Below are 10,798 nucleotides of genomic sequence, written 5' to 3'. Positions count from 1 at the left end.
GGTCATGATCTCACAGTTCCTGAGTTTGAGCCCCACGTCGGGTTCTGTGCTGACAGCTCAGAGCCTGGAGCCTGCTTCGGATTCTGGGTCTCCGTCTCTCACTCTCTGCCCCTCCCCTACTCATGCTCTCTCTCTCTCTCTCTCTCAAAAATCAATAAACATTAAAAAATGTTTAAAAAGCTTAGGTTTGTTCCTTTTCAATGTATTCAGTACTAGCCCCGAAGCTTCAGTTTGTTCCTTTTCGATGTATTCAGTGCTCATCCTGAACACCTACCTTCCTTCTCTCGAACCTCCCAGTCTTGGCAGGTCATCATCACTATCATATCGTCTTGGGTTGTCGAAAAAGTAAGCTCTGGAACTGTAATTGTGACTATTTATCATGCCAGCAGGTGCCTGTGAACAAAATATTAACATATGAAGATTTACTTTCCAACTAAGAAAGAAGGATCAGATCTAGAATGCTTTTTAGTCTTAAACTTTGACAAAAATAGAAAATCAATATAAATGTTCCATTGTTTTTAAAGATAAGGGCAACAGGCATTGGGGAATCTTATGATGTCATACCAAATTCTGGTTTAGTCTCTGCGCCCGGAAAAAGAGTACCACAGACCATGCTGGGACATGTTCCCACAGAAAGAGGACCATTCCAAATACTACATACTCTTCTCCACTCACATCTTCTAGATGAGCCTGTAAACAGAGTGTGACAGAGCAATGTTTAAGTCTGTCTGATGTGTAAGCAGTCACCCTCCACAATTAACTTGCGTCAGGTAGGGTAATTGAAAACACATCAACCACAGGCACATAAATCTCCAATTTTCCATATTTTGTGGTTTCATATCCTTTAAAGGATGTAAAAATGTGCTTTGATGTTAAGTAGAATAAAAAGCTATTTTTCAATGCATCAATTTATGAAAATATTTTTAACATATGGATAAAATGGAGTGATCTCGTTTTTTGGCCCCAAAGTCTGAAGAGAGTTATAAAAGAGACTACTCATTCTAACTACTCCATGGGCAACATAATAGCACTTACTGAGTTACACCTGTAGAGAAATGTCACATATCAAATTGTTCAGCTCCACTGCTATTTAAAAATATGTCTTTGGGCCTAAACTTCGTATTGAGTTTGTTTATCCTACTAGATGTTGGGAGAGAGAAATGGCAAAAGGAGTGAAGAGATTCTGCCATCTGGAACCACATATGAAAATTCCTTTTCTTTAGAATGGTAACTGAAATTCTTATAAAATGGTATTCCAGAATGTCTTCAATTCAGTACAAAGTTAAGTTAATGTAAACATATGACAGGTAGCTATGTCAAACTGCACTTTTAGGTAGGGGATGGAGAGTGCTGGGAGGTTAAATATAGAGTACTGGGAATTATTGGAGCAAATACCTGGACACCCAAGGAACTATGAATGCTCTCCCATTAACATGACTGATGATACTAGATTTTCAAAAAAGTCATTATTTAAACAAACTGAACCACATATTTAGATTATATGTAGGTCTTGGGTTTGAGAGAATAACTTTTATCCTAACAAGTTAAAGATATATTCACTAGCTAATGACAGACAATCCATTTATCTAGAGGTATTTAAACACTGTCCTTGAAAAAAATTAGCAAGATAGGTTTATGAACAGTAGGTTTATGTCACTAGTAGTATTATTTGCAAAAAGAAAAGAAAATATTCTGACGAATGATTTTAAGTGACACGTGTAAATGAGGATTTTTATACATAAAGCTTTAAGTCTGATTACTGTTAGTAGCTAGAGATTCCATAAAAGTGTTTGTTTGTAAGTCAAACACTTAAAATGTTCTCTTAGTTAAGGCTAAATTCCTTATTAAATTATTAGATTAGCAATACATGGTAGCTACTTACCTTATCTGAAAGATTATCCCAGCCATAGTTAAATGGACTTTCTAATGTATCCTGAGATATGGTGATCACCACCAAATTGTAACATGCTCTTGAAGAGTAGAGGAGAATGACTACAGAGCCTACAACAACAGTCTGGCACAGAGACATACCCTAAAAGAAATAAAACTCATCATCATGACATTGCACATTTGTCATGACAGGCTGTTCATACACATACGACATGGTCACCTCTTGCAATGCACTCTTAGAAAACACTGAGTGAGCACCTGTTGAAACAAACTCTTGATTATCCTGCTTTATGATTCCTATTCTTAGAACCACTTGGGTTTAAATTACCCTATTAATACAGATAAATTATTTGCCAACTTGCCCAATGGTAGCTGGAGGAAGATTTTGTCCTGCCAAGGTTACCTTACTCCCTTAAGTAATATGAAGAAATAAGTTGGCAAAATTGATATTAATCAGAGAGGTAGTTTAGTCCTAATGAGAAAAGTATGGGAAATAGAAGCATTTATTCCATTTCATACACTTGGTTTCTAACGAGATACAAAATTAGAATAGAAATACAGCTCTTATGTAATTTGCCTTATTCTATTAGAGAGCTGATGTTAGTTAATCCCTATTGATGTCATTATGTTGACGACAAAATGATGTAGGCACTCAAATGCACTTTTGTTTTTGTTTTTTGTTTTTTTTTAATTTTTTTATTTTTTTTATTATTTATTTTTGGGACAGAGAGAGACAGAGCATGAACGGGGGAGGGGCAGAGAGAGAGGGAGACACAGAATCGGAAACAGGCTCCAGGCTCTGAGCCATCAGCCCAGAGCCCGACGTGGGGCTCGAACTCACGGACCGCGAGATCGTGACCTGGCTGAAGTCGGACGCCCAACCGACTGCGCCACCCAGGCGCCCCTCAAATGCACTTTTGAATCAATAACATTTTAATATCAAGGCTTCCATTGTTTCCCCAAATAGAAAACTCTTATAATTTAGTACTCACAATTTAGTACTCACACCCAGTAGAGTTGCAGGGATTCTTAACCTGTGGTCTATATTTCAATACAATTGGTTTCCTTTGTAATCCTATTTATATTATGCATTAAAAACATTATTCTGATGTTTTGTCCCCCTCATGAGAGACTCTTAAACATGGAGAACAAACAGAGGGTTATTGGAGGGGTTGTGGGAGGGGGATGGGCTAATTGGGTAAGGGACACTAAGGAATCTACTCCTGAAATCATTGTTGCACTATATGCTAACTAATTTGGATGTAAATTTAAAAAAATAAAATTAAAAAAAATATATTCACGCCGAAAAAAACCCCCAAAAAACCAAAACATTATTCTGAGAAGTGACACAACTGCCAAAAAGATCCACTGCATTGTAGCTGTCCCATTCGGTTTCTGTGTATAGATAACAAGCATCTGACTAGTATATCATGCCCCTAAATTTACATATTGAAATCGTTGTTAATTACTTTCCTTTTATTTCCTCTTTATATTAAGGGCACTTACATTGAGTTTTTGGTTATGTGTGTAGGTAGATTAAAATAATCTATTAATTTCAGGATAGAAAAAAATTATTAAAAGTACTTATTAGAGGAGCACCTGGGTGGCTCACTAGGTTGAGCGTCCGACTTCGGCTCAGGTCATGATCTCACGGTCCGTGAGTTCGAGCCCCATGTGGGGCTCTGTGCTGACAGCTCAGAGCCTGGAGCCTGTTTCAGATTCTGTGTCTCCCTCTCTCTCTGCCCCTCCCCCGTTCATGCTCTGTCTCTCTGTCTCAAAAATAAATAAACGTTAAAGAAAAAAAAAAAACTTATTAGAGGGGTGCCTGGGTGGCTCAGTCCGTTGAGCATCCAACTCTTGATTTTGGCTGAGGTCACAATCTCAGTTCATGGGTTTGAGCCCTGCATCAGGCTCTGCACTGACAGCAAGGAGCCTGCTTGGGATTCTCTCTCTCCCCTCTCTCTCTGCCCCTCTCCCATATGCATGTGTGCCCTCTCTCTCTCTCTCTCTCTCTCTCTCTCTCTCTCTCAAAAATAAATAAATAAACTAAAAAAAAAAAAACCTTATTAGAAGCGTGCACTGGGTTTGGTAGGATTGAGAACCATTATTATAACTGACTTCTTTATAAGAACAACACATTTTAGAGGTATATAAGAAGAAGGAGAACTAAAAGATAAAAGATACCTTGAAAGATGTTGAGAGTACCCTCTTATTTTTAAAATTTTTTATTTATTTTTGAGAGATAGAGAGAGCACGCGCAAGCAAGCAGGTGAGCGGCAGAGAGAGAGGGAGACACAGAATCCAAAGCAGGCTCCAGGCTCTGAGCTATCAGCCCAGAGCCCAACATGGGGCTCAAACTCACAAAATGGGAGATCATGACCTGAGCCCATGTCGAGCACTTAACCGACTGAGCCACCCAGGTGCTGAGAGTACTCTTTTGACCTACCTCATTACCATAACAAAAAGTATGCGTGAAAACAAGTAAAACCCTAACAAGATTAAAATTTTCTAAAATCAAGGCTAAAATTTTCTACAGTGTACATTTTTATTTTTGTGAATACCCAAAAAAGTTGTTAATAAAAAAGCTAATATAGGGGTGCCTGGGAGGCTCAGTTGGTTAAGCATCCGACTTCTGCTCAGGTTGTGATTTCAGGGTTTGTGGGTTCCAGCCCCATGTCAGGCTCTGTGCTGACAGCTCAGAGCCTGGATCCTGCTTCGGATTCTGTGTCTCCCGCTCTCTCTGCCCCTCCCCTGCCTATGCCTTGTCTCTCTCTCTCTTCAAAATATATTAAAAAAACATTAAACAGAAGCTAATCTAAAGCCAATCCAGAACCAATTTTAAAAGTACTATAGTATTAAAGAAACATTAGATAACAAGAAGTTAGAATGTTGTAAGCACTGCCATCCCTTAAAATAATCCTAAGTAACTTTCTGGAGAAATAAAATGACTACTAAAAGACATAATATGGAGATATTTTGCTTATACTTGTAAATACTATAAAAGCCAAAAAAAAAAAAAAAAGGTTGTGAGAAAAGTTAGCAAAGAGTCAATAACACTGAGGCAATTAATAAAACAAAATTACAGCTAGATTACATATATATAACAATGAAAGAAGCTCACTGATTTAGAAAGCAAAGTAAGATTCTTCCTGCAAAACACAGGATTACAAAACAAAACAGAAAAATGGATTCAGCAACATGGAAGCTGTTGTCAAAAAGTTAAAGAAAATCTTTCTAAAATGAATGGAGTCAATAACAGAGAATTCCACTCAGAAGCAATCCTCAAGGTATCATTCTCCCTTCTTCCATCTCTAACATCTACACCACTTTTTTTAGAAATTCCATACCAGACAAGGAAAGAAGAGTCACACCTCACTTCAGTATGCATATTATTAACACATTGGTATGCATGTTATTAGCTAGAGTTCAATATTTGTTTACAGGTATTTTTAAAATGTAGATATGCAGAAACTTCAAATTACCATTCACTAAGTTTTGACAAATGTGTACACCAGTGTAACCCACATTTCTACCAAAATAGCATTACCATCACTCCAGAAAGTTCCCTCACACCCCTTCCCCATCAGCCAAACCCTCAGATGTATACACTCTCCTGCTTCTGTTTTTGCCACACCTTAGTTCTGAACTTCATATAAAGAGAACTCTTTTGTAGGCTTCATTCACTCAGCATAATGTTTTGTGCTTCACCCATGTTGTTGGATGTTTTAGTAATTCTATGGTCTTTGTATTGCTGAGGTGGATAATTAGAATGACTAACTGGCCCTGATTTGCTTAAGAGTCTCCTAGTTTTAGCACTGAAAGTCCCAGAAAACTTCTCAGTCCCAGAGAAACCAGGATAGTTAATCACACTAATTCCACTTAATAATTATATGAGATTGTTTATGTGACAGTTTTTTCTGTTGATGGATAGTTTCCATAAATATTCTTATATACATCTTTCTGTGGACATATATTTTCACTTCTTTGGGGTAAATACCTAAGAATGGAATTACTGGGTGGTATGGTTGGTATAAATTCAGCTGTATAAGAAATTGCCTGATCTCTTTCCAAAATGGATGTATAATTTTATACTTCCAACAAAGTATGAGAGTTCCAGTTGTTCTACATCCTAGACAACATAGGGGTTTTCAATCTTTTTAATTTTAGCCATGCTGATGGTTGTGTGGTAGTATCTCATTTTTGTTAATTTGCATTTCATGAAGACTAATGACATTTTGTTTATTGGCCATTTGTATATCTTCTTTGTGAAAAATCTATTCATATCATTGTCCACTTCTAAATTCGGTTGTCTTTTTTTTTATTATTGAGTTGTAAGAGATCTCTATATATGCTGGAAATGAGTCCTTTGTCAGAAATATGCAAATATTTTCTTGAAGTCTGTGACTTGCTTTTGCATTTTATTAGTCTTTTCTTTGGATGAGAAATTTAAAATTTAATTAAGTCTAATTCGTCAATCTATTCCTTCTGATTACTCTATGACCTAAGAAATCTTTGCCTATGCCCAAGTTGTAAAGATACTTTTTGGTGTTTATTTTCAGAAGTTTTAGAATTTTTTCATTTACATTTAGGTCTATCATCCATTTTGAAATATTTTTATGTGCGTATAGTATGAGATGGAGTTGGGCTTCATTTTGTTTCATATGGATATCCAGTTTTTCCAACCTCATTAGTTAAAAAGGTTTCCTTTTCCGTTTGGATTGCTTTAGCACCTTGGTCAAAAATCAAACGACCTTATATGTGTGGATTGATTTCTAGGCTTTCTATTCTGTTCCATTGATCTGTTTGCCTCTTTTATGCCAGTAGCACAGTGTTTTAATTATTGTAGCTGTATCCTAAATTTCAAAGCCATGTAGTGTAAGTCCCCTGCTTTTTCAGTGTTTCTTTCTGCATTGTTCAATACAATAGCCATTAGCCACATTTGGTTATTTACACTTAAATTAAATTAAATTAAATTAATTAAATGATCAGATCCTCTGTCACAATAGCTACTTTTCAAGTGCTCAATAGTCACATATAGCTAGCTACCATACTGAACAATGAAGGTATAGAATACTTTCATCATAGTACAAAGTTTTATTAGAATGCACCATTTTAAATGCATTTTTAGGTCCTTTGCGTTTCCATATAAGTTTTAGAATAAAATTGCCAAATTCTATTTTTAAAAACCACATCGTAGAATTATGATTAGGATCGCTTTGAATCTGTAAATCATTTTGGGAAGAATTGCCATCTTAACAATACTGCATCTTCTAATCCATGAACAATAGTCTTCATTGATTTATAGTCTTCTTTAATTTCTCTCAGTAATATTTTGTAGTTTTAAGTACAGAGATATTGCTTGGGTTTTTTTGGAAAATTTGTTTCTTTTTTTTTTTTAAGTTTATTTATTTATTTTGAGAGAGAACATGAGTGTGAGCGGGGGAGGGGCAGAGAGAAAAGGAGAGAGAGAAACTCAAGCAGGCTCCATGCTGTCGGCATAGAGCCTGATGCAGTGCTCAATCTCATGAACCATGAGATCATGACCTGAGCAGAAATCAAAAGTTAGATGCTTAACCAACTAAGCCACCCAGGTGCCTTGGAAATTTTGTTTCTAAGTATTTTGTTTTTTGATGCTAACATAAATGTGATTTGAATTTTATCTTCTAATTGACTGCTCTTGGTATATATAAAAACACAATAATTTTGCATTTTGACCTTGTATCCTGAGAACTTTGCTAAATTCACTCATGAATTCTAGTAGTTATTTAGCAGACTCTTTAAGGTGCTCTACAAAAGCAATTCTGTTAAGTATAGACAGTTTTACTTTTTTATTTCCAATTTTATACTTTTTGTTTCTTGTTTTCTTGGAATATTGAATAGAGATGGTGAAAATGGGCATTCTTTCTTTGTTTCCAATCCTAGGGGCAAAACAATACTTTAAGTATGATAGTGATGGAAGGTTTTTTATAGATGCTTTTTATCAGATAGAGAATTATTTCTTGTATACTCTATTAGCTGAGAGTTCCATGTTTTTTTAAGTCATGGAGGGTGCTGAATTTTATCAAATGTTTTTTCTACATCTATTCAAATTATTACATATTTATTTTTTCCCTTTGTTCTCCTAATGAGTGAATTAAACTGATTTGATTTTCAATGTGAAACCAATGTTGCATTCCTGGGATAAACTCTTCTTGGTTATAATATCTTTTCCTTTTTACATATTGCTTAGATTCTGAGTCTTTAAGTATTGTAGCTTTTATGTGCTTTGTAATATCTTTGTCAAGTTTGGTATCACAGTAATGCTGTCCTTATAAAATATGTTGGAAAGAGTTCTTTCCTTTTATATTTTCAAAAGAGTTTAATATTGGTATTAATTTATCTTTAAAGATTTGATAAAATTAACCAGTGAAACCATCTGGGCCTAGAGTTTTCTTTGACGGAAATTTCTGATAACAAATCAAAATTTTTTTAATAAATATAGGGCAATTCAGAACTAATATTTTATCTTCTACCAATTTGTTACATTGTATTTTTAAAGCAATCTATCCATTTCCTCTAAGTTGTCAAATTTACTCACAAAAAGCTGTTCATAATATTCCTTCATTTTTTTTAATGCCTGTTAAGATCTACAGTGATATTCCCTCTTTAATTCATGATATTGGGAATTTGTATCTTCACTGCGCTTGTTTCCGTACATAAAATTTGTTCATCTATTCACAGAATTAACTTTTGGCTCTAATTTTTCTATTGTTTATTTTCTGTTTCACTGATTTCTATTCTTATCTTTATTATCTCAGTCCTTCAGTCCTTCTACTTGCTTTGGACTTCTTTTTTTTTTTTTTTAACTTTGTCCTAGTTTCCCCCATAGTTTCTAAGGTGAAATCTTAGGCCATAGTTTTATATCTTTCTTCCATTCTAATATAGCATTTGAAGATATATTTTTCTCTTCAAGCACTATTTTAGCAGTATCCCACAAATTTTGATATATTGTATTTTGTTATCCTTCCATATGAAATGTTTTCTAATTTCCCTTGTGATTTCTTCCTTTTCTTATGGGTTATTTAGAATTATGTTATAATTTTTAAATATTTGGATTTTTTTTTAGATATCATATCATTACTGATATTTAATTGCATTATGCTAGAAAACATTCTTTGATTCCAATTCTTTTGAAAGTATTGATACTTTTATTATGGTGCCTTGTATGGTTTATTTTGATGACCATTTGCACGCTCAATTGAAAGGAATGTGTACCCTCCAGTTACTGAGAGTCAATTAGCTCAAGGGTGTTGGTAGTGCTGTTCAGATTTTTTGTACTGACTGTTTTATCAGTTGTTGGGGGGGGGCAATAAAATCTCCAACTATAATTGTACAAATTCCCCCTTTTATTTCTCACCATTTTGGTAAATCTTTTTTTCTGCTTTATTTCCTACTATTTTTGGCTTCATGTACCCATTTATAATTTTTATGTCTTTCTGATGAAATATACCTCTTATATTTGCTAATATTCTTTGTTTCCTGATGAAAGGTATCTTTTTATATCGGTAATACTTGGTTTTTACATCTATCTTATCTGATATTAAAGGGCCTTCTTATGCTTACTGAATGCATAGTATATTATAGTTTCCATTTGTTTATTTTTGACATATCTTTTTTTTATATTTAAAGTGCCATTTTGACCATCTCTACGTTTTAATGGGATGTTTAGTCCATTAACATTTAATATAATTGGTGATATGTTTGGATTTAAATCTTACATTTTACTATTTGTTTTCTGTTTGCTTCTGCTTGTTTTTTGCTGCTGGTGTTTGTTTTTCCTCTATTATTTCCTGTGTTTTTTTGGGTTAATTGAATATTTTTTAGGATTACATTTTAACTTATCTATTGGATTTTTAACTATACTTTTCCAGTTTTGGGTTTGTTTTGTTTTCGCTTTAAGTGGTTGCTCTAGGGTAGCAGTTCTTAAAGTGTGGTCCAAGGGACCTTAAAGATCAAAATCAAAATGATAAAAAAAAAATACTAAGATGTTATTTACTTATTGTACTCTAATTCTCTTTTGGATGTACAGCAGAGTTTTCCAGAGGCTACATGATAAGGGATGATGTCAACACTTTGTATGCATGTATATTCTTGTGTTTTACAGAATTCCTGATATAATAGAATTAGGGTATAAATATGTGCATTTTCAGAGATGAACTCAGATTGTTTTCTTACTTTTACTGGCTTCTTACTAGGTTTCTTTGGTTATATCTGCTGAAACTCCATTATTATCCAGTAAGTAGTTATTTTGAAATCCTTGTACCTCCATGGAAATACAATAAGAATTGGTATACCTGACAGATTTGTTTTACAATATTTAAGAACTTTCTTCAAAAACTTTAAAAAATTTAAAATTTGATATTAAACTCATATTAAAAATTAATCATATTTTACTCTAAAATGAAAACATATTTTTTTTAATATTTAAGAATGGATTATTGTCTCAGGAATAGGAAATTATTTTTTTTAATGGATACAGAGTTTCACTATGGGATAATGAAATGTTCTTAAGATAGATAGCAATGGTTGTACAACAATATGAATGTACTTAATGCCACTGAACTATACAATTAAAAATTATTAAATGGTAAAATTTATGCTATATATATTTTACCACAATAAAAAATATCTTTAACATACAACTTCCCTGTTTATCTCTAAGATGCTGAGAAAGAGGAAAGTGATTAGAACTCTCTGACTCAAGAAAGTAAGGAAACTACCTCAAAGGAACTGTATGAAACTGATTTCTTGTTTTGTTTTATCAAATAAAATGTAATGAAAAGTATCTTTCAATAGGCTTTACAAACGTTAATAATTTACCTTGTTGTGTCTTCTATGACAGAACATTTCTGAATAATATTAAGGCCCA

At 33.9% G+C, this 10,798-nt stretch overlaps 1 protein-coding gene across 2 annotated transcripts in view; it reads right to left on the bottom strand.

The window, feature by feature from the left end:
* The window catches only part of GPR137C (G protein-coupled receptor 137C), a 65,937-nt gene that overhangs the window by 3,825 nt on the left and 51,314 nt on the right, over positions 1–10,798 (bottom strand). Inside the window, exons 4-6 of one of the 2 annotated variants that reach the window (XM_011283235.4) lie at positions 1,883–2,032; positions 565–690; positions 275–393 (exon numbers count right to left, since the gene is read on the bottom strand). In XM_011283235.4, the coding sequence (XP_011281537.1) occupies positions 275–393; positions 565–690; positions 1,883–2,032 (395 nt within the window). The remainder of the gene's footprint in view (positions 1–274; positions 394–564; positions 691–1,882; positions 2,033–10,798) is intronic. The other variant, XM_019833020.3, reaches the window with a different exon arrangement.

This window comes from Felis catus, chromosome B3 (genome assembly GCF_018350175.1).
Source record: "Felis catus isolate Fca126 chromosome B3, F.catus_Fca126_mat1.0, whole genome shotgun sequence".
NCBI classification, from domain to species: Eukaryota; Metazoa; Chordata; class Mammalia; order Carnivora; family Felidae; genus Felis; species Felis catus.
This window is presented reverse-complemented; position numbering and strand designations above follow the sequence as displayed.